Below are 24,689 nucleotides of genomic sequence, written 5' to 3'. Positions count from 1 at the left end.
ATGTTCCCCAGAACTCTGCCTTGTTTAATAACTTACTATGAATTCATCCCATTCTGTGCAGACAACGAGAGCATGTGTATTATTAGCAGCCTCGTATGGATCTTTATGTATGGTAACCAGTTCCTTGACTCTGCTGGGATCGTCTGAGATAGCTGGATGTGTTAGCTCCCTGTAATCATCAAAGCACTAGTTTTCAAATGTCATTTATGAATTCCATAAATTTCAATTTAATGTGGATATTTTCGAGAGCTTTATTTTTACAGTTTCAATGCAATTTTTTTTGTCAGTATTGGATGGTTAAAGTTAGCACATTGAACAATAGGTGTGTCCTTCAAAATGGTATAAAATCATTAACAGCACTCTTTTATGCAAACTAAAACGGAATAATTGCCACTTTTAACTGTGATTCATGCTTTGTGGTTGACTTGACAAATTACAACAACTAACATTTTGTGATCCATTGCAGAGTTGGTACTATGCTTTCAGGCAATCGTTAATTTAATCGTTGGAGGACAGAGATAATACATTTAAGATACATGTAAGACTTACGTAATTAACTGTTTTTCCTCCACTTTAGGATCATAGATATGTAACTTAGCGCCTTCATCCATTAAGTATTTACATATATAAATGGCAGCTGATTCTCTGTAAATATAAAATAAAGCTTGCTTTATATGAAGGTGGTTTGACATACTTGAGAAATTTTTCCAAAGTTTACAAAAAAGCTGTTTCACATTTTTATAGCCAACTATATGTTATGTTTTTTTTCTCATTGTTGAAAGCTGTATGCTATCATGTAATTGCTTATAATCACTTCATTAGAACTCAGATGGAGGTGGTCTCATTGGCAACTCTAATTTTTTCTCGTTATCTTTATATTTAAGAATTGAAAAGCGGACGCACTTCATTCTAAAAATGAGCTCACGGTCAACGCTTGTACAACCCTATGAAGTTACAAAAAGAAGCATTCAATACTTATAATTACATTTTTTAACTTGGATCATGAAAACAAGTTTTTATTTAATTTACCTGTGCAATTTATTGTGGGACTTTTTGTCATATAAATGAGAAGTTTTATTGTGTAATGCAATTGCTTTAGGAATAACGCGAGAATGCAGTGTAGCCAATCAGAATAACGTATTATAATGAAACATACATCTAATGTAATTATTACCTTGTATCACCAGTGTCCTTCTTGAAAGCAAAACCAAAGATTGCAATATTTTTGTTGGTGACTGTATTAAACAAAGATTCTATAATCTTATTGGCAAATCGTCTTCTTTGGTAGTCGTTTATGTTAATTACCTGTAAAGAAAGATGCATTAAATGCTGATAATATGTGAAGAAAGATACTGTGGATTCATTATTCGCTGGATACCAATTTTTGTGGATTTCATGGATACAGGGGAACTACGAATTCAAATGTTCAACGAATTACATATTTTCTATAGTCTTTGTACATGGATATCAGTGCAACCATGAATTGAAATATCCACGAAAGTTTTCTTCATTCCACGAAAATTGATACCCACGAAAATGAATGAATCCACAGTACATCAAATGTTAATAACCTGTGTGAAACAGAGATTCTATTATCTTATTGGCAAATTGTCTTCTCTGTGAAGAAAGATGCATCAAATGTTAATAACCTGTGTGAAACAGAGATTCTATTATCTTATTGGCAAATTGTCTTCTCTGTGAAGAAAGATGCATCAAATGTTAATAACCTGTGTGAAACAGAGATTCTATTATCTTATTGGCAAATTGTCTTCTCTGTGAAGAAAGATGCATCAAATGTTAATAACCTGTGTGAAACAGATTCTATTATCTTATTGGCAAATTGTCTTCTCTGTGAAGAAAGATGCATCAAATGTTAATAACCTGTGTGAAACAGAGATTCTATTATCTTATTGGCAAATTGTCTTCTCTGTGAAGAAAGATGCATCAAATGTTAGTCCCTGTAAATGTATAAGATGCTATGTTTTATTGTTAGTCCCTGTAAATGTATAAGATGCTATGTTTTATTGTTAGTCCCTGTAAATGTATAAGATGCTATGTTTTATTGTTAGTCCCTGTAAATGTATAAGATGCTATGTTTTATTGTTAGTTCCTGTAAATGTATAAGATGCTATGTTTTATTGTTAGTCCCTGTAAATGTATAAGATGCTATGTTTTATTGTTAGTCCCTGTAAATGTATAAGATGCTATGTTTTATTGTTAGTCCCTGTAAAAGTATAAGATGCTATGTTTTATTGTTAGTCCCTGTAAATGTATAAGATGCTATGTTTTATTGTTAGTCCCTGTAAATGTATAAGATGCTATGTTTTATTGTTAGTCCCTGTAAATGTATAAGATGCTATGTTTTATTGTTAGTCCCTGTAAATGTATAAGATGCTATGTTTTATTGTTAGTCCCTGTAAAAGTATAAGATGCTATGTTTTATTGTAGGCACAATGATAGATTGATGCCACTTTTATTCCAAATTTCTGTTGTAAATACTCATTTGTCGATCTGTGCCAACAAACTAAAAGAGCCACACACATTACCTAAACCAACTTATGTTTGTGTACCATCTAAAAAATGCAAGTTTTACATAATAGTCATGTAAGTGTCTAACATTGATATTTTTATAAAAAAAAAAAGAAGGTGTGGTTTGATTGACAATGAGACAACTGTTCACAAGAGACCAAATGATACAGATATTAACAGATATAGGTCACGTTCCGCCTGTAACAATAGGCAAGCCATTTTTCTATCTAAAATACATGAGCAAAACAAGAAGTGTCCATAGTACACAGATGCCCCACTCGCACTATCATTTTCTATGTTTAGTGGACCCTGTAATTGGGGTAAAAACTCCAATTTGGCATTAAAATTAGAAAGATCAAATCATAAGGAACATGTATACTAAGTTTCAAGTTGATTGGACTGCAACTTCATCAAAAACTACCTTGACCAAAAACTTTAACCAAAAACTTTAACCTGAAACTTGCACTATCATTTTCTGTGTTCAATTGATCGTGAAATTGGGGTCAAAACTATAATTTGGCTTTAAATTTAGAAGGATCATATCATAGAGAACATGTGTACTAAGTTTCAAGTTGATTGGACTTCAACTTCATAACCAGATGCTCCGCAGGGCGCAGCTTTATACGACCGCAGAGGTTGAACCCTGAACAGTTGGGGCAAGTATGGACACAACATTCAAGCTGGATTCAGCTCTAAATTTGGATTGTGATTAAATAGTTGACACAGCATAGGTTTCTGACACAGAATGAATGTGGTCTAATGAACTTAAAATATTTTTTTGCCTTTGAGCAATTCACTATGCTGTTGAATATTAATCCTCTCAAAAAAGTGTTTGAAGAAATTTTCTTTTTATTTATGAAATCTGAATTTTTTTTCAAATCCCCCTTTCCCTTTTTCCAAAACTGATCTCAATTCAAATTTCTAATGGAGTTTGCAACAATAACTACTCATTTAAATACATCATAAAATATTAAAATGTAAAATAAAGTGCTTGTTATCACTGAATGGTAAAGATTGTTTTAATTTATCAGTTGGTAGAAAAAGTGAATATACATTGTATATTGTATAAAACAATGATTTAAGTTGATTCAACTACTATTCTGGACAAAGAAAGATAACTCCAATTGAAATATTAATTATATATATTGTATAAAACAAAGATTTAAGTTGCTTCAACTACTATTCTGGACAAAGAAAGATAACTCCAATTGAAATTGCAATTAGATATTTCTTGCTATTGCGCAATACTGAGTAATTGAAAATATTTGCTATTGCACAATACTGTGCAATTGAAGATTTCTTGCTATTGCGCAATACTGTGCAATTGAAAATTTCTTGCTATTGCACAATACTGTGCAATTAAAGATTTCTTGCTATTGCTGAATACTGTGCAATTGGAAATTTCTTGCTATTGCACAATACTTAATATAATAATTTTGGATCCTGATTTGAACCAACTTGAAAACTGGGCCCATAATCAAAAATCTAAGTACATGTTTAGATTCAGCATATCAAAAAAGCCCAAGTATTCAATTTTTGTTAAAATCAAACTTAGTTTAATTTTGGACCCTTTGGACTTTAATGTAGACCAATTTGATAACGGGACCAAAAATTAAGAATCTACATACACAGTTAGATTTGGCATATCAAAGAACCCCAATTATTCAATTTTTGATGAAAATCAAACAAAGTTTAATTTTGGACCCCGATTTGGACCAACTTGAAAACTGGGAAAAATAATAAAAAATCTAAGTACATTTTTAGATTCAGCATATCAAAGAACCTAACTGATTCATTTTTTGTCAAAATCAAACTAAGTTTAATTTTGGACCCTTTGGACCTTAATGTAGACCAATTTGAAAACGGGACCAAAAGTTAAGAATCTACATACACAGTCATGACAGTTAGATTCGGCATATTAAAGAACCCCAATTATTCAATTTTGATGAAATCAAACAAAGTTTAATTTTGGACCCTTTGGGCCCCTTATTCTGTTGGGACCAAAACTCCCAAAATCAATACCAACCTTCCTTTTATGGTCATAAACCTTGTGTTTAAATTTCATAGATTTCTATTTACTTAAACTAAAGTTATTGTGCGAAAACCAAGAATAATGCTTATTTGGGCCCTTTTTTGGCCCCTAATTCCTAAACTGTTGAAACCAAAACTCCCAAAATCAATCCCAACCGTTCTTTTGTGGTCATAAACCTTGTGTCAAAATTTCATAGATTTCTATTCACTTAAACTAAAGTTATAGTGCGAAAACCAAGAAAATGCTTATTTGGGCCCTTTTTGGCCCCTAATTCCTAAAATGTTGGGACCAAAACTCCCAAAATCAATACCAACCTTCCTTTTGTGGTCATAAACCTTGTGTTAAAATTTCATAGATTTCCATTCACTTTTACTAAAGTTAGAGTGCGAAAACTAAAAGTATTCGGACGACGACGACGACGCAGACGACGACGCCAACGTGATAGCAATATACGATGAAAATTTTTTCAAATTTTGCGGTCGTATAAAAACCAGAAACGAGAAACACTTATGAACAGATAACAACCCTATCACTAACATGACTAATTGATCAGATTTCAGCAGATTTGTTTATAAATAATTATTATTTTTTTTGAGGATTGCCCACCAGTCCTCAACTCTGCCCCTAACCTGGAACACTGATATTCCACCACAAGAAAAAAATCTGTTTGGATTTACTCATATTGGTACACATCAGAAACAGATGATGCCCCTGCTTGATTATAATGCTATAAATGGACACAACTCAAGAACAATAAAAGTAACACTATCCAAACTTGTACTTGATCTGAGTTTTATGGTGATGAGCATTATATACAAGTTTCATAAGAATTGTTTGTAGCAAACTAAAGTTTAAAAACACAAAACAATTTTGGGAGGTACAGGCTGACAAGGGTAGAACTTATTATAATGCCCCCTTTGCTACTGCAGGGCATAACAACCTTACTTTACAGAAAGACAGAAGCCTACTCTGATTAAGAAGGATTAGACTTGTTACCTGTTGCCAGTATTCTGCCACCTCAGGTAAGTTGAGACATTCACACAGGTAAACAAGGTTCAGTACGTCTTTCTGGAAACAGCTGCCACCAAATCCTGAAATACCACCATAACCTGCAATTAACAACCAGCTGGTTGTCAGGAGGAGGAGCCAAAGGTTAAAGGTTAAAGACGTGCAAAAAGCAGCAAAACAAGGATTCAAACATTTATATATCAACAATTTATCAGAATATATCTGTATTTTTTTAATGCCTAAAAGTTCATATATTTTTTTTCCTAACTTTCTTTAAAATGCTCAATAAGTTGTCATTTTTTCAAGTTTTTTACCATTTTTTTGTATGCTGAAACATGTGTTAACCAACTTGTTTGTCCAATTCCATTAACTTTTTATTGCATTTACTGTAAATTCAGAAAATATTGCGAGCATTTATTATTGTGATTTTATCATTTAAGACTAAAATGTGATTTAAATTTTTGTGACATTAAAAAAATTCCTGTTTAAATCCTATGAAATGTTTCAAAATGTGAGTTTAAATTATTGTGATTATAACCCTGTCACATTTTTCGCATTAATAAAAACATTGGTTTCTGAATTTAGAGTAATATATTCGCATTTTTTTTCTGAAAATTTGCAATAATTTGTTAAGGAATGAATATAAGCTGGATAACAGTATTCTGTAATATTCTCTTAAACAAAATGGTTTACATTGAATTCATTTGTAAATATTTTCAGAAAATTTCTTGTATATTTTGAATCCCTGTTGACATGGAAAGGGAAAACATGCAAAGATAATTGTAATGTAAATTGAACAAAGAAAAGTAATATATAAAAACATTGTAATCTTTATAATATACATATATATTATAGATCATAAGTAATTAATAAAAAAAAATGTGCTGCAGGATGAATAAATATTTCTTTTCAACATACAAGCTCTACAGCTATTTTTCAGTTTTCTAGCTCTATAATTCAGGTTTTTTTTGTTGAAATTTTCTAGCTCTAATTGTGGTGTATATACATAATTAAGATCTAGCAAGTTTTCGTTATACATGTGACTCAAATTATAAATTTAGCTCTTCACATTTTCTAGTTCAAATTATAAATTCAGCTCTTCACATTTTCTAGTTCAAATCATAAATTCAGCTCTTCACATTTTCTAGTTCAAATCCTAAATTCAGCTCTTCACATTTTCTAGTTAAAATCATAAATTCAGCGCTCTACATTTTCTGGTTCAAATCATAAATTTAGCTCTTCACATTTTCTAGCTCTAATTATAAATTCAGTCTTCACATTTCTAGCTCTAATTATACATTCAGTCTTCACATTTCTAGCTCTAATTTTCAATTAAGTTCTTCGCATTTCTGGCTGTAATTTTCAATTAAGTTCTTCACATTTCTTGCTGTATTTTTCAATTAAGTTCTTCACATTTCTAGCTCTAATTATCCATTCAGTTTTCACATTTTCTAGCTCTAATTATAAATACAGCTCTTCACATTTTGTAGCTCTCATTATCATTTCTGGTTTTCACATTTTCTAACTCAAATGATTAATTCAGTCTTCACAGAAAGGGGTTTAACTGTCAAATTAATACTTTTGACTTGCAAGTCAATAATACATCGGTGTTATTCTTTAGCTTATTTTGACAAAATTTTACCAAACTGATTGCTTAAAGCAAAAATGCCCCATTAAGGATGGGAATCCAAACAACATATTAACTTTTTTTTTGAAATAATTGATTTTTTTATAAAATCCAATTTTTAGTTTTTGAAGATTACACTTTCTAAAAGAAGACATAATTTTCTGTATTCTTATATCAAAATTCACTAGGTATTTCAATGCCACTTTAAATCAGTAAAAACAAACCATCATAGAGGAAAACTTAACGCTGGATGAGGACCAATCATCATGAAGTACCAATAATGGCCAAATAATTAGACTGTTGTCTGCTCTATGGTCATGTTGTTGTCGCTTTGACACATTCCCCATTTCCTTTCTCAATTTTATTATAAATAATACTTCTGTTAGACCACAGCATTTAATAAAACTATCAGAAATTGTTGTCATTTCTATAAAAATCAGCAGTTTTACATAAAAATGTACAAACATGGATCAAAACATTCAACATAACAATTCTATATGATGTTATTCATGTTATTACATTAACTACTTATCAAATTAGCATTTTGAATATCTTATACTTTTTCTCCATCTTAAAACTTTCTGAATTGTTCTTTTACATGTAAGACAATGATTGGTACTGAATTCATGCAAAAATATGGATAAGAGAAAAATCTGAGGGAATTTTCGATCAATACATGCACATCTTTGAAAACTCTGAGCAAAACCTAATTTAGGGGTAAAACCAATATATCAATTTGATATTTATAACAAAATATACAAATACCATAATTAGTCCTCATCCAGTACTTACCAACACTAACAAGTAACCATAATTGTTCTAATATGTAAAATATTGTACATTTTACTGCTTTTTCTACATCAAATTTTGACTTATCAACCATATTGTTAAAGGTGTGTGTATATTGTTAGAGGTGTGGTCATATTATTAGGTTGTGTAATTATTGTTGTTAGGGGTATGAACATATTGTTAATGGCATGTGCTTTTTGTAAAATACAGGTGTGTTCATTTTGTTTAAGTTGTTTTAATATTGGAAGTTAGGGGAGTATTCAGATTGTTAGAGGTGTGTATGAAATGTAAGAATAGTGTTCATATTAGTAGTATAGTGTTCACAATGTTATGGGAGAGTTCATATTGATGAGGGTATGTTTACAATGTAAAGGAGGTGTTAATATTGTTAGGGGTGTGTTCGCATTGTAAGAGGCATGTTCATAGCCAGACTATGTGAAATATTTGATAAGCATCTCCACAGCAAGGAAGAGGAGGATTAAAATAACCAATACTCAAAGACAGTTTAGTAATACCCATACCCTTTAACTATTAGATTTAAATCCCTAATGCACAATTTTATCATCATGGAGTTTTAATAAAAAAATTGCAATATTTTTTGAAAGTTAAGATATTTTAAGAAAATTTAATTGCATCAAATAACATGAAGACTGCATTCTATCTTGCATTAAATTTTTAATTTATTCTGAATTACAATAATTTGTCAATGAACACCAAATCTGCTCTTTGTCTCAATAACAAAACAGCACATTCTCTCTTTGTCTTAGTCACTGAACATCACATGCTCTTTTTGTCTCAGTCACTGAACGGCACATGCTCTCTTTGTCTCAGTCACTGAACGGCACATGCTCTCTTTGTCTCAGTCACTGAACGGCACATGCTCTCTTTGTCTCAGTCACTGAACGACACATGCTCTCAGTCACTGAATGGTACATGCTCTCTTTGTCTCAGTCACTGAACGGCACATGCTCTCTTTGTCTAAGTCACTGAACGGCACATGCTCTCTTTGTCTCAGTCACTGAACAGCACATGCTCTCTTTGTCTCAGTGTTGTGTGTAAGGTAATGCAAGGTAGTTAACCCAACGTAACATGTAGGTTCATCTTTATAACTTTATGTCTTGCATTTACCACCCAAGAACTTTGTTTAATCTAGTCTCCATAACAACGACAACATTACACTTACTACAACTGTCTATTAAAAGAGGTATTGTATCAATAACAACTTGCAATTGTCTTACTAGCATAATTTTTCAGAATTTACTGTTCATTCTGGTATCCATGACAACGACACTTACCCACACTAGCTTTCAGGAATTTATTGCCTATTCTGGTATCCATGCCGACAGCATGTGCTACTTCGGTAACATCTGCTCCAGTTGATTCACAAATTGCTGACATGGCATTTATTGAGGAGATTCTCTGTGCTAAAAATGCATTGGCTGCCTGTAAAAAAAATATCAATAAAAACATGTCAAAATGTGTAAACAAATAGTATTGATCACAGAAGTGTCAAAACATGTACAAAGAACTGTGTAATTGCTTCTGGATGTCTATTAAGTATTAGTGTAAATAGCATATAAACCAGGTATATACTTTAAATCCTATTTCTGATTTGTTTGGTTTCAAGTCTTTCTAAAAAATAATCAAGTTACAATTATTGACTGCAATTCTTATATTTCAATGTTATTGGTTTAAAAAAAAATACCAACCATTAAAAGTTCTGAATACCATGTATTAACCACTGTATATGTTACTATTTTAGGTAGTTTTTCAGTCTTCCTAGTCAAATAAACTAATTTGTTCAGATATGTATTCATGGTTTTTCTTTTACAAATTGTGACTTGGATGGAGTTGTCTCATTAGCACTCATACCACATCTTCTTATATCTATAGCTATTTAAACTAACCAGTTTCGACAATTCTGAAGACCATGTGTTCATAGTTATAATTCTATCTTTAGACACCCAATGTCCATACACCCAACATAATGCCTGGATGGCCTCGTGACCTTCTGGTGTTTGGTCCCCTCCAATCAAAACTCTGTCTGGTTGTAACAGATCCTTCACAGCTGTACCCTCAGCTAAGAATTCGGGGTTGGACAAAATCTGTAAGATTATCAACATATAACAGAAACAATGATGGTTTGGTTAGTCAGTCCAAATCTTTAACACTGCATACACTGTTGTATGCTAAGAATTCACGGTTTGACAAAATCTGTAAGAATACCAACATATAACAGAAACAATGATTGTTTGTGTCAGGGAATGTCACACAAAACTTGTTAAACTGTATCTTAGTGTCTAGGATGAGTTACCTTGTTAGCATGAGCCTCTAAGTAACACTGATTATGATAATTGTGTTTGATACTGAATAGTGCAATCACAGCACTAAATTTATAGAGTTATCTCCCCTACCAGGTTTTTGTCAAACTTGAATTTCTCTGTTTATGTTAATACCTGACACTTGACCCCTAATTTTGCTTATTGACATCTAAAGCACTCACACATTGGCATCATATATTTTCTTATGTGATCATACAATGTATGTAAACAATTTCCCTGACTGTCTGTGCTATCTAATAATTAGAAAAATAAGGACAAGCTGTATTACTTTACTTTGAGAGACAATAAATGTTTTTTGGCTGTACTATATCCTTGTCCGCATAACCTCAAGGTTGACGAATAATCATGATTATCTGATTTTTCAAGTATGTTTAACATTAGCTTTCAATATACTTATGATACTCTAAGCAGCTTTGACTGTTACTCAGTACTAAAATCTTTCCCTTTAGCCTAAGGATTGACCCCTTACCTGATATTTGACCCCAGGTTTCACATTAGCCTTCAGGATTGACCCCTTACCTGATATTTTACCCCAGGTTTCACATTGGCCTTCAGTATATTTGCTATACTCTCTGCAGCCTTGACTGGTACTGTACTTTTCTCCCCCTAAGGACTGACCCCTTACCTGATATTTGACCCCAGGTTTCACATTAGCTTTCAGAATTGACCCCTTACCTGATATTTGACCCCAGGTTTCACATTTGCCTTCAGAATATTTGCTATACTCTCTGCAGCCTTGACTGGTACTGTACTTTTCTCCCCCTAAGGACTGACCCCTTACCTGATATTTGACCCCAGGTTTCACATTAGCCTTCAGTATATTTGCTATACTCTCTGCAGCCTTGACTGGTACTGTACTTTTCTCCCCCTAAGGACTGACCCCTTACCTGATATTTGACCCCAGGTTTCACATTAGCTTTCAGGATTGACCCCTTACCTGATATTTGACCCCAGGTTTCACATGAGCCTTCAGAATTGATCCCTTACCTGATATTTGACCCCAGGTTTCACATTTGCCTTCAGGATTGACCCCTTACCTGATATTTGACCCCAGGTTTCACATTAGCCTTCAGGATTGACCCCTTACCTGATATTTGACCCCAGGTTTCACATTAGCCTTCAGGATTGACCCCTTACCTGATATTTGACCCCAGGTTTCACATTTGCCTTCAGAATTGATCCCTTACCTGATATTTGAACCCAGGTTTCACATTTGCCTTCAGGATTGACCCCTTACCTGATATTTGACCCCAGGTTTCACATTAGCCTTCAGTATATTTGCTATACTCTCTGCAGCTTTCACTGGTACTGTACTTTTCTCCACCACAATTTTAGACTTGGTTGAGACAGTGGCAATCATTCTAGCAGCTGATTCTATATACTTTAAATCTGCTGCTCTTCCCTAGAACAATAATCAAACAATAAATTTTACAAAGTACCTGAAAATCTAACAAAAGAATTCAAAATAATTGGCTTCAAATTGGTAACTTTCAAAATGAAACAGCATCATTCGATATAGAGGTACTTATTTTGTTCAATGTAACAATTTTAACTCAGTCACAATTTCATGATACAATAAGTTCCAGTTTGACAGCATAAATGTCATTGAGTTTTGACGTCACAGGTTTCAGTGGGTGTTGACTGAACATTGACATCATAAAATTAAGTGGGTGAGTTAACAAAATAAGTTTAAGTAAGTGATTTGAAACTATAAGTTTAAATGGCTGTGTTAACACCATACATTCCAGAAAGTGTTGACACCATAAGTTTAATTATTTTAAGTTTGAGTGTGGACACAGATCAATGACTTACTTCCCTACACCAGATGTTTGAGTGTGAATGTATACGTAGACACCATTAGGTGTGTAGGTGTGATAACACCACAAAATTAAGTTACTTAAAGTTGGAGTGTGGACACAAATGAATGACTTACCTTCCCTACACCATAATTTTTAGTGGGTGTATTAACACAGATAAATATAAGGTCAGCCTCTATTATTTCTTTTTCCACATCTGTACTGAAGAATAAGTTTTTGCCTCGACATCCTTTCACTATATCATCCAATCCAGGCTAAAAAACAAATACATCAATATACTGAGGTTCTCTATCAAGGAGTTTTATCTTTTATTTGTATATATATATATATAAAGACATTATCATGTCGTATTCTTTGATTTGATTATATTCAGTTTTTAATGATTGTTTTTGATGAGATAATGTGACATGCTGATAAAATAATGATTATTTCTATGCATTCCTACAACAGCTTTACGTCTCCTGTCATATCTACTACATTTACTGAGTAACATTGCTGGGAGAAAATGTGATAGATGCATATGATAATTACAACAAAGACTCATTTCATTTACTGAGTAACATTGCTGGGAGAAAATGTGATAGATGCACATGATAATTACAACAAAGACTCATTTCATTTACTGAGTAACATTGCTGGGAGTAAATGTGATAGATGCACATGATAATTACAACAAAGACTCATTTCATTTACTGAGTAACATTGCTGGGAGTAAATGTGATAGATGCACATGATAATTACAACAAAGACTCATTTCATTTACTGAGTAACATTGCTGAGAGTAAATGTGATAGATGCACATGATAATTACAACAAAGACTCATTTCATTTACTGAGTAACATTGCTGGGAGTAAATGTGATAGATGCACATGATAATTACAACAAAGACTCATTTCATTTACTGAGTAACATTGCTGGGAGTAAATGTGATAGATGCAAATGATAATTACAACAAAGACTCAATTCATTTAGTGATACATGTATTGTCAGCTTTTTCCTTTAGCAGTTGACTTAACAGTTTTCTAATTTGTGAAAATTTATTAAGCACCGAAGATTTAACCTTTCAATAAGATTAATGTGAACCCTAATATTTAACCTTATAGCAAGAATAATTTGTCCCTTAACTTTGACCTCACAATAAGATTTAAATGCCTTTGCCTTTGTCTTAAGCAGAAATACAGACTCCTCCATCAAATTTTTTCATTATCTTTTTTAATAAACTGTTGACACAGACATATGTCTCGCCTGTTCATGCTGTTGGCATAAAATTCAGTAAAAAATACAATCTGAAGGACAGCATCATTGCTTATTTATAACTTATACAGTCGCAGGACCGTGATCTAGAGCTTATTTATAACTAATACAGTCGTGGACCGTGATCTAGAGCTTATTTATAACTAATACAGTCGCTGGACCGTGATCTAGATCTTATTTATAACTAATACAGTCGCTGGACCGTGATCTAGAACTTATTTATAACTAATATAGTCGCTGAACAGTGATCTAGAGCTTATTTATAACTAATACAGTTGCTGGACCAAGATCTAGAGCTTATTTATAACTAATACAGTCGCTGGACTATGATCTAGAGGGCAGGGCCTGAAAATGGTTGACAAACTGAGATGAACAGACAGTTATATAACTTTATTTATAGAAAGTATCTTTTTCTAAGTAATGAAGTAAGTAGTTCCTATCAATCTAACTAAAGCTAAAAAAAGGTCAATTGCTATTGCTAATTAATTCAAGTCCAAAGGGAGCAGGGCCTGGAACTAGTTGTCAATCTGATATGTCCATAGGGGACAGGGCCTGGAACTAGTTGTCAATCTGATATGTCCATAGGGGACAGGGCCTGGAACTAGTTGTCAATCTGATATGTCCATAGGGGCAGGGCCTGGAACTAGTTGTCAATCTGATATGTCCATAGGGGCAGGGCCTGGAACTAGTTGTCAATCTGATATGACCATAGGGGGCAGGGCCTAGAACTAGTTGTCAATCTGATATAGATAAAGGCAGATGTGGTGTGAGTGATATGTACTGATAGTGAAGCAACTTTATACAAAATACCATTGATCTATCAACATTAATTCATATCAAACTAACTTAAGCAGAAAAAATAATAATTGTTGTTTGCCATTATGGATGAAGGGAGAAAATAATCCCTTTGCCCAGCTTTCCTCGACCTTTGTTTCTATCATAAATTGCTCTATCATCAACACTTTCTAGTTTTCAATCAGAAAGCTAAAGTTTATATAAATGAAATGAAATGATCGATATAACATCCTTTTTTCAACTTGTTTTTTTCTAGAGCAATAGTTCACAGACATATGTCATGTCATTTTTTTCAAGTTATAAAACATTACTTTCTTCAAACATATCAATAATTACTTGAACTTTCATTGATTATTTTCAAGGGCAAATAACAATTTTACAGAAGGTTATAAACTATTTTTCTCACCTATACCACATGTATGTAAAGCACTAATATAAACTCATATTGTAAACTTTCTCAGATTTTGTATTATTCACAATTAAATCTGGTCATTGTTAGAATAGCCCATCAATTCTGAATACAGTATGTAACCAGGTGTTAAGCAGGGCGCAGCTTTATACGACCGCAGATGTCAAACCCTGAACAATTGGGGCAAGAATGACCACAACATTTAAGCTTGATACAGCTTTGAATTTAGATTGTGATCAAAAAGGCGTAGGTCCGATAAGGACTGATTTTGGCCTCAAATTTCAGGTTCATCTAACGAAAGATTTTGGACACTTTTTAAACACTTAAGTGTCTATTTCAGTTGATTCAATTAGTTTGAGTGAAAGATTTTAACTGATTCCGTCATTAAAAACGCTTCCATTCAAGCTTAAATATGAAAAATCTATCAAATATATGCCAAAAATGTCACTTTTCAAATGGTTTTTGTCAAAAATGAAAGTGACCATCCGTGTTCATCCTCAACCTTTATGTATGTGATTGTATGATGATCAAATACAACTTACATTTCAATATTAAAGAATGAACACAAATGCGGCCACTTTCATTTAAGATGGAAACCGTCTTAAATTTAACTAAAATGCTAAAATTGTGAAGATTTCAGTAATTTAGCATGATTTGATGAGGCTAGTACACGGTATGTGTGCATTGTATTGTCAAAAACAGCCCATATTTATGTAGCAGAAGCATTCTACTTTCCAATAAATAACTTTCCAGTTGTATTTTTACATTTTTCAAAACTGCTATATTTTGGGGCCAAAAAGGGGTCTTACTGAACCTACTCCTTTGACATAATATAAGTTTCTGACACAAAACAACTGTCAAGATCTTACAAATCTATTGCACAATATTGTCCAATTAAAAAAATTTTCTTCAACCTTTTGGTAAAAATTTATAGAGATCCATTCAATAAAACTTAAGTTATTCATGTCCAGAAACTAATTATATTATAAATGAGTCTTAAGACAACGCAGACGATGACAACATGATACCATTATATGGCGCAAAAAAATATTTGCACTCATATAATAAAAGAAATACAATGCATAGCATATACAAATATTATGAGAACACAACAAGCTTTCATTTTTTGTCATGATTTTGAACAAACATTTTAAAAGTCTGATAATTATAATCAAATATCAAATATTTCTATGAATAAAAATTGATGTGGGTTAGGGGTATATATGTCAATTGATGAGATAGCAACTCAAAAATTATAGTACTGTCTTTAATAAGTAATGTGTGCTTATAGATTATCTGTGGTTCTAAAAACTTTTTCCGGCGTTGTTTATATCTATTTTCAGTCGTAACATGCATGGAATCAATGATTATATATATGACTAATAATATATATATCATCCTTCTCTCACTTAACTTTACTGGGAAAAAAGTACCCATTCTAAGATGTGCAGTTTCAGATGGAAAAAGATCATCAAGATTAAAGCAAAAATGAAAAAAACAGAATTAACATGATTTATTTCTTAATACTAACCAAAGCAACAATGATGAATTTTATGAAAATGATCACAAACCTCAAATATGGGTAATCTGTCTGAATTCCACTGTGCTATTCTCTCTTCACTGAGGTCCACCACTGTTACTTGGATACTGGGACAATTATGAGCAATGATTGCACATGTCGGTCCCCCAACATAGCCGGCTCCTATACAACAAATCTTCCCGATTGTCATGTCAAGTTTACTACAATAAAATAATTTCTCCATTGTTAAATTTTTAATCACAATCAGGTAAGTTCACTATAAAACACTGAAGATCCTCCTAATCTTTATTGGCTAACTATAAGTTATACAGGACTTTCTTCTTATATCAAACTAATTAAATTGAAGAAAACAAAAACAGCTGATGTCTTGCTATCCTACGTCCAATGATGCAATTTTGTATATCTTACAAAAATTTGTTTTTACAAATTCTGTTTCGTACACATGTTGCTTCATAAAAGGTTTTGTGCTATGCTAATGTACATGTAACATGTGTTAATACATATCTTTATACATGTATATTTAAGAAATGAAAATCATTTAAATTTTTATATTTAATTCATTTTATGATCATTTACAAATCAAATTTATCTATATAGAGAATGTAACGCACGATAAATCCCTTTAATTCTAAAAGTAAATAATTAAATAAGGACATCCTATTTTGTGACAGTCTCAAGTAATTTGGTTTATCTTGTTGATTATTTTACTTAAGACTCTGATGTCAATGGTCAAAATAAGGATTTATTCATTTTATTACATTGTATATAATCATCAGGACTTATATCTTCAACTCATGTTTACGTGTAACAATTAAATGGACATGTCCTATCCAAAAAGTTCATGGGACTATCTAAATATATATATATAAATATATTGTACATTGATTAAAATTGTCTATATATAACCATAAAGCAAAGATTTCTCCATTGTCATGATAATAAATATAAGATTTGTCACCAATGAGAGTTACAACATTAGTACAACTGTATATGTAATAAAACCAAGGCCGTGTTCAAATTGACCTAAACTCGGTGTTGTGTAAGTGTAACTCACACGTAAACTAAACAAAATTACGTTCCAATTGATAAAACTCAATGTTTACATGTAGTGTAAATCATGTTTTGTCTACATGCAGTCGATACTCGATGTAGGCCTTGTGTAGATCAAGTGTACACAAAACTAGGCATTTAAAACATTAGTTTCACCATGCATATTTAAGGAAGAAACGATTTTTTTTAATAAAATTGATATTTATAGCAATTATTTATGAAGTTCTTTACAGAAATATTTGTCTCAACTTGATATATTTATTTGTTTTGTTTAGAAATAAAACTTAACGTAGCTTTATTAAGCCCTTATCAAGACTGAAATCAGCATCATTGCCAAACACATAATTCATTTGAAAATTAAGGTCTTTCCGAATCGACTTGACTTACACAGAAATATTTGCCACTGGTCTTTACTCAAACAACGATTCACTCATAAATGCATTACTTAAAAAGTATGAGGTAAATGTATTGTTTGTCTAGTATCTCGGATCCGTGAAATTACACTTAAAAAGTAAAAAAAAAAAAAAACATTACCCCCTTCCTTTGCCAAATACTTCTTGGAGAAGAAATACCATTTGAACAAACAGAAAAGATAGAAATATAGTGATCCCTAATATATCCTTCTTCGTCTGTAAGCACGCTGTTGCAGCCTACGTTTTCTAATGCTTAATCGAGACTTCTTTAGTATCTTTAAACTACTGCAAATCATCAAAATGGCTTTCATAAAGAAGCAACCACTTAACTTCAAAAAAAGGGGGGGGGGGCATTTTGTTTATTTATCTGAGTCAGAATTTTGCCGCGCAAACGTTTTATTCCGGTTTTTTTTTCGATGCTGGTAGTCAATTTTTTTCTTCTTCAACATTTAACACTATAATGTGTGGGGAAACTCTTGATTCAGAATATTTTTTATCATCTGTAGAACCAGAATTGTTTCCTTTATCCAATTGGGGTTCGGAATATTTCCATCCCCCCTATTTAGAGTCAAATGGTCGCACCAACTGCTAGAAAAGTTGTCCGAAAACGTTTCATTCGATTCTACGTAATAAACATTTTTAAATGACATAGAGTTTACAAATGTGAACAAATCTTATGTACAGGTAATTAAACAAGGTGTATAGATGTGAACAAATTTAATGTGAAACCAATGTCCAGTTCATTAAACTAATTGTAAACAAGTTTACTGTACATGGAATTTGGTGTGAACACGGCCCAAGACTTCATCTTGTGCAAAAGTACTATTATTTATTTGAACTTTTTGGAAATCCAAAATCATTTATCATCCAAAAGACAGACAGCATCAAGGCTAAAATTAAAATAGGACAAGTCTACAAAACATATATATGTAAAAAAAAGTTTAAGTTAATTAAGATGTAAATCCAGAGTTTTAAAAGGGTAAGTGGAGGAGGGCTGTATTAAGACTGCATTTATCAATTCATTTATATTAAATCTTCCTCCAATTTAACAAAAACACAAATATATTTACATGTCAAATGTTGTAATGATTTAAAAACAATATCAAAATTATGTATTATCAATTAATCATAATGTCAAAAGTTCCAACTGTCAAGTTTGTTTGATAGAATCACATGTTTCCCACATACAACCTAAAAATTATTATCAGTTACTTAATGCAATCTTATTTTCTTCTTTACATTATATATATTGTTAAATTATAAAATATTTACCAAAGCTTCATTATTGTTCAATAAATCCAATCACAAAATATAAAACTCTTATCATGCAAATAGAAAATCTTTAATCAAACTACAAATATTGTTTTTCATATTTGTAAAACTTGACGTATTTATAATAAATTTTCACATGGCAGTCATGGCAGAATGATCTTAGATTTAAATGATTACGTAGACATAAGTGTTTCGTCATGAAATCCTACTTATATAATTCTGTTAAAGAATGTTTTCCATGATAATTGTCAACGTGGCAAATATAAAAGGGAAAATAGAGGACACAACGTGGCTAATATAAAAGGGAAAATATAGGAGAAACATCATGTCATACTCATAATTTTACACATGCGACAGGCTTTTATTTATACTTGGAATTATTTTTAATTAATTATAAATGGAATTTGCAAAATTCTTGTGCTTGAAATTTTTTCAACTTTCCATGTTTTTTCTGTATTATAATGTTTTGAGCGGCGAATTACACTTACCATAAAATGTATTATTTATAGATTGTATTGTGCGCACAATACAAACTATTGAAAATGTGCTTTCTTCTTTGTAATAGAAAGTGTTGTGTGTGGCACAGAACATTAAAATACAGAATAAAAATTGAATTTATTAAAAATTTCAAGCACAAGAAATTATGCAAATGCCACAATTAAATATATTTACAAGTTGAAATAATAACCTGGTATGTATACAAATGATATAATGCAGTTCTTCTGAGTTTCACCTGTTTAAGGAAGTTTGCTGCTCAGTTTCAAAATAATTAGCTTTCCATAACATAAGTAATGTTTGCTACTACATGTAGTATATATTGATAGGGGATTAATTAAGGAATAAAAAAAGCAAAAAAATATACCAATTGGCTAATTTTCTAGATATTAGGCATTAATATATTGGTGGGGAAATGTTCTCTTTTGATTTTTCATAGCTTTATCATTGACAAGTTAAAATTTCTCAAAAACTATTAAGAATAATTAAGATTTTATAAGACTATTACAACTGGTTTATAATTATACATGTAAAAGATTTATAAAAAGAAAAATGGGTCAATGGACAAACTTTTTTAGGCATACAAATGGATAAAACCAGAGGATTTTAAATTTAGAGATTTTTTTTCTACAAAGGCCACATATTCATAAAAAAATCCAGAAACTTTTCCAGAAGATGAATTGAAAAAAACTATTTTTTTAACACTCAGCCTTCCTTTGGCTTTGTCTAAAAATTCTTTATTCTGAAAAAATTCTGTAGATAGACTATGGTACACAGAAGAAGGTGTAGACGTTATACACTAATTCTATATGCATATGGTACACAGAAGAAGGTGTAGACGTTATACACTAATTCTATATGCATATGGTACACAGAAGAAGATGTAGACTTTATATGCTAATACTATGCATATGGTACACAGAAGAAGATGTAGACTTTATACACTAATACTATGCATATGGTACACAGAAGAAGATGAAGATGTTATACACTAATACTATGGTACACAGAAGAAGGTGTACTTTATACACTAATACTATGCATATGGTACACAGAAGAAGATGTAGACTTTATACACTAATACTATGCATATGGTACACAGAAGAAGATGTAGACTTTATACACTAATACTATGGTACACAGAAGAAGATGTAGACTTTATACACTAATACTATGGTACACAGAAGAAGATGTAGACGTTATACACTAATACTATGCATATGGTACACAGAAGAAGATGTAGACTTTATACACTGATACTATGATACACAGAAGAAGATGTAGACTTTATACACTGATACTATGATACACAGAAGAAGATGTAGACTTTATACACTAATACTATGGTACACAGAAGAAGATGTAGACGTTATACACTAATACTATGCATATGGTACACAGAAGAAGATGTAGACTTTATACACTAATACTATGATACACAGAAGAAGATGTAGACTTTATACACTAATACTATGGTACACAGAAGAAGATGTAGACGTTATACACTAATACTATGCATATGGTACACAGAAGAAGATGTAGACTTTATACACTAATACTATGCATATGGTACACAGAAGAAGATGTAGACTTTATACACTAATACTATGCATATGGTACACAGAAGAAGATTTAGACTTTATACACTAATACTATGCATATGGTACACAGAAGAAGATGTAGACTTTATACACTAATACTATGCATATGGTACACAGAAGAAGGTGTAGACGTTATATACTAATTCTATATGCATATGGTACACAGAAGAAGATGTAGACTTTATACACTAATATTATGGTACACAGAAGAAGATGTAGACGTTATACACTAATACTATGCATATGGTACACAGAAGAAGATGTAGACTTTATACACTAATACTATGCATATGGTACACAGAAGAAGGTGTAGACTTTATACACTAATACTATGCATATGGTACACAGAAGAAGATGTAGACGTTATACACTAATACTATGGTACACAGAAGAAAATGTAGACTTTATACACTAATACTATGGTACACAGAAGAAGATGTAGACGTTATACACTAATACTATGCATATGGTACACAGAAGAAGATGTAGACTTTATACACTTATACTATGCATATGGTACACAGAAGAAGATGTAGACTTTATACACTAATACTATGCATATGGTACACAGAAGAAGATGTAGACTTTATACACTAATACTATGCATATGGTACACAGAAGAAGATGTAGACGTTATACACTAATACTATGGTACACAGAAGAAGGTGTAGACGTTATACACTAATTCTATATGCATATGGTACACAGAAGAAGATGTAGACTTTATACACTAATACTATGGTACACAGAAGAAGATGTAGACGTTATACACTAATACTATGCATATGGTACACAGAAGAAGATGTAGACTTTATACACTAATACTATGCATATGGTACACAGAAGAAGATGTAGACTTTATACACTAATACTATGCATATGGTACACAGAAGAAGATGTAGACTTTATACACTAATACTATGCATATGGTACACAGAAGAAGGTGTAGACGTTATACACTAATTCTATACGCATATGGTACACAGAAGAAGATGTAGACTTTATACACTAATACTATGCATATGGTACACAGAAGAAGGTGTAGACGTTATACACTAATTCTATATGCATATGGTACACAGAAGAAGATGTAGACTTTATACACTAATACTATTGTACACAGAAGATGTAGACTTTATACACTAATACTATGCATATGGTACACAGAAGAAGATGTAGACTTTATACACTAATACTATGCATATGGTACACAGAAGAAGATGTAGACTTTATACACTAATACTATGCATATGGTACACAGAAGAAGATGTAGACTTTATACACTAATACTATGCATATGGTACACAGAAGAAGGTGTAGACGTTATACACTAATTCTATACGCATATGGTACACAGAAGAAGATGTAGACTTTATACACTAATACTATGCATATGGTACACAGAAGAAGGTGTAGACGTTATACACTAATTCTATATGCATATGGTACACAGAAGAAGATGTAGACTTTATACACTAATACTATTGTACACAGAAGATGTAGACGTTATACACTAATACTATGCATATGGTACACAGAAGAAGATGTAGATGTTATACACTAATACTATGCATATGGTACACAGAAGAAGATGTAGACTTTATACACTAATACTATGCAAATGGTACACAGAAGAAGGTGTAGACGTTATACACTAATTCTATATGCATATGGTACACAGAAGAAGATGTAGACTTTATACACCAATACTATGGTACACAGAAGAAGATGTAGACGTTATACACTAATACTATGCATATGGTACACAGAAGAAGATGTAGACTTTATACACTAATACTATGCATATGGTACACAGAAGAAGATGTAGACGTTATACACTAATACTATGCATATGGTACACAGAAGAAGGTGTAGACTTTATACACTAATACTATGTATATGGTACACAGAAGAAGGTGTAGATTTTATACACTAATACTATGCATATGGTACACAGAAGAAGATGTAGACGTTATACACTAATACTATGGTACACAGAAGAAGATGTAGACTTTATACACTAATACTATGCATATGGTACACAGAAGAAGATGCAGACGTTATACACTAATACTATGCATATGGTACACAGAAGAAGATGTAGACGTTATACACTAATACTATGCATATGGTACACAGAAGATGTAGACTTTATACACTAATACTATGCATATGGTACACAGAAGAAGGTATAGACTTTATACACTAATTCTATATGCATATGGTACACAGAAGAAGATGTAGACTTTATACACTAATACTATGGTACACAGAAGAAGATGTAGACGTTATACACTAATACTATGCATATGGTACACAGAAGAAGATGTAGACTTTATACACTAATACTATGCATATGGTACACAGAAGAAGGTGTAGACTTTATACACTAATACTATGCATATGGTACACAGAAGAAGATGTAGACTTTATACACTAATACTATGCATATGGTACACAGAAGAAGATGTAGACGTTATACGCTACTAAATATATATGCAGCAGAAATAAGCAATACATATACATCATATACATACAACAGATATAAAGAGAAAAATTGCCCAACAATTTGCTTTGACTGATTGCTGTCACAATTGTAACAGATACTTATAATGATGTTATAGGCCAAATTTGGTTTAATATTGTTATGTTTGGTTTCATTTCATTCAGTAGTTCTCTTAAAGAAGACATTTGTATGTATTTCCTATAGGGTACCATTATCTGGCTGCCATCTTGGATAATGGATCGGGTACTATGTAACAACACTTGGTCAGCACCTCATAAGGAACATTCATGCCATGTTTGATTTCATTCCATTTAGTGCTTTTCTAAAAGAAGACATTTGTATGTATTTCCCATGGGGTACTGTGTTTAACAGAGTTCCCCCTCTGGTGGCCGTCTTTGATGATGGATCGGTTACAAAGTAATAACACTTGGTCAGCATCTCATAAGGAACATTCATGCCATGTTTGGTTTCATTCCATTCAGGGGTTCTCTAAAAGCGGACATTTGCATGTATTTCCCATAGGGTCCTATGTTAAACTAAGTCCCCGCTGGCGGCCATCTTGGATGATGGATTGGCTACAAAGTAACAACACTTGATCAGCACCCCATAAGGAACATTCATGTCATGTTTTGTTTCATTCCATTCAGTGGTTCTCTAAAAGAAGACATCTATATGTATTTCCCATAGGGTCCTACAATGTATGTTAAACTAAGTCCCCCCCCTGGCGGCCATCTTGGATGATGGATTGGCTACAAAGTGATCAGAATTATTTTGTCATTGAACAATTAATGATCCTAATGATCCTAAACAAGCCATAAACTTTTAAATATAAGAATATATACCCTAGAAATATCTGAATAAGTTTATTCAACTTCATATCACTGAACATTTCTGAATGCCCTGAATATTAATATTTTTAAGTAGGGCGAACAGACTCTATGGGCGAATGAACTCAGGGCGAATGGACGTAGGGCAAACATGTCATTAGGGTGAACGTACCCAATACCGTCATAATACAAATACATTGAAATAGGAAATTTATTTTAAGTTGGGTTATATATGAAATACTACAAATGAAAATCTGATTGTTGTATGACATCAATAGTTCAAGCCGGACAGATTCTCTGGTCAGCCGGGAATAAGCGATTAGGTGTATTTGACCAGGTGCTGAAGAAACTAGAATTTGCCCAACAAAAGGCAACATCATGA

At 32.1% G+C, this 24,689-nt stretch overlaps 1 protein-coding gene across 3 annotated transcripts in view; it reads right to left on the bottom strand.

Moving 5' to 3' along the window:
* Positions 1–24,689, bottom strand: part of LOC143042889 (UDP-glucose 6-dehydrogenase-like) — a 29,120-nt gene that overhangs the window by 2,413 nt on the left and 2,018 nt on the right. Inside the window, exons 1-10 of one of the 3 annotated variants that reach the window (XM_076215390.1) lie at positions 18,879–18,977; positions 16,175–16,343; positions 12,261–12,398; positions 11,565–11,729; positions 9,893–10,090; positions 9,281–9,428; positions 5,558–5,670; positions 1,175–1,305; positions 550–645; positions 37–169 (exon numbers count right to left, since the gene is read on the bottom strand). In XM_076215390.1, the coding sequence (XP_076071505.1) occupies positions 37–169; positions 550–645; positions 1,175–1,305; positions 5,558–5,670; positions 9,281–9,428; positions 9,893–10,090; positions 11,565–11,729; positions 12,261–12,398; positions 16,175–16,343; positions 18,879–18,889 (1,302 nt within the window). In that variant the 5' untranslated portion in view covers positions 18,890–18,977. Of the gene's footprint in view, positions 1–36; positions 170–549; positions 646–1,174; positions 1,306–5,557; positions 5,671–9,280; positions 9,429–9,892; positions 10,091–11,564; positions 11,730–12,260; positions 12,399–16,174; positions 16,382–18,878; positions 18,978–24,689 lie in introns of those variants that run through there. The other 2 variants (XM_076215392.1, XM_076215391.1) reach the window with 2 other exon arrangements.

This window comes from Mytilus galloprovincialis, chromosome 8 (assembly GCF_965363235.1).
Source record: "Mytilus galloprovincialis chromosome 8, xbMytGall1.hap1.1, whole genome shotgun sequence".
Taxonomy (NCBI): domain Eukaryota; kingdom Metazoa; phylum Mollusca; class Bivalvia; order Mytilida; family Mytilidae; genus Mytilus; species Mytilus galloprovincialis.
This window is presented reverse-complemented; position numbering and strand designations above follow the sequence as displayed.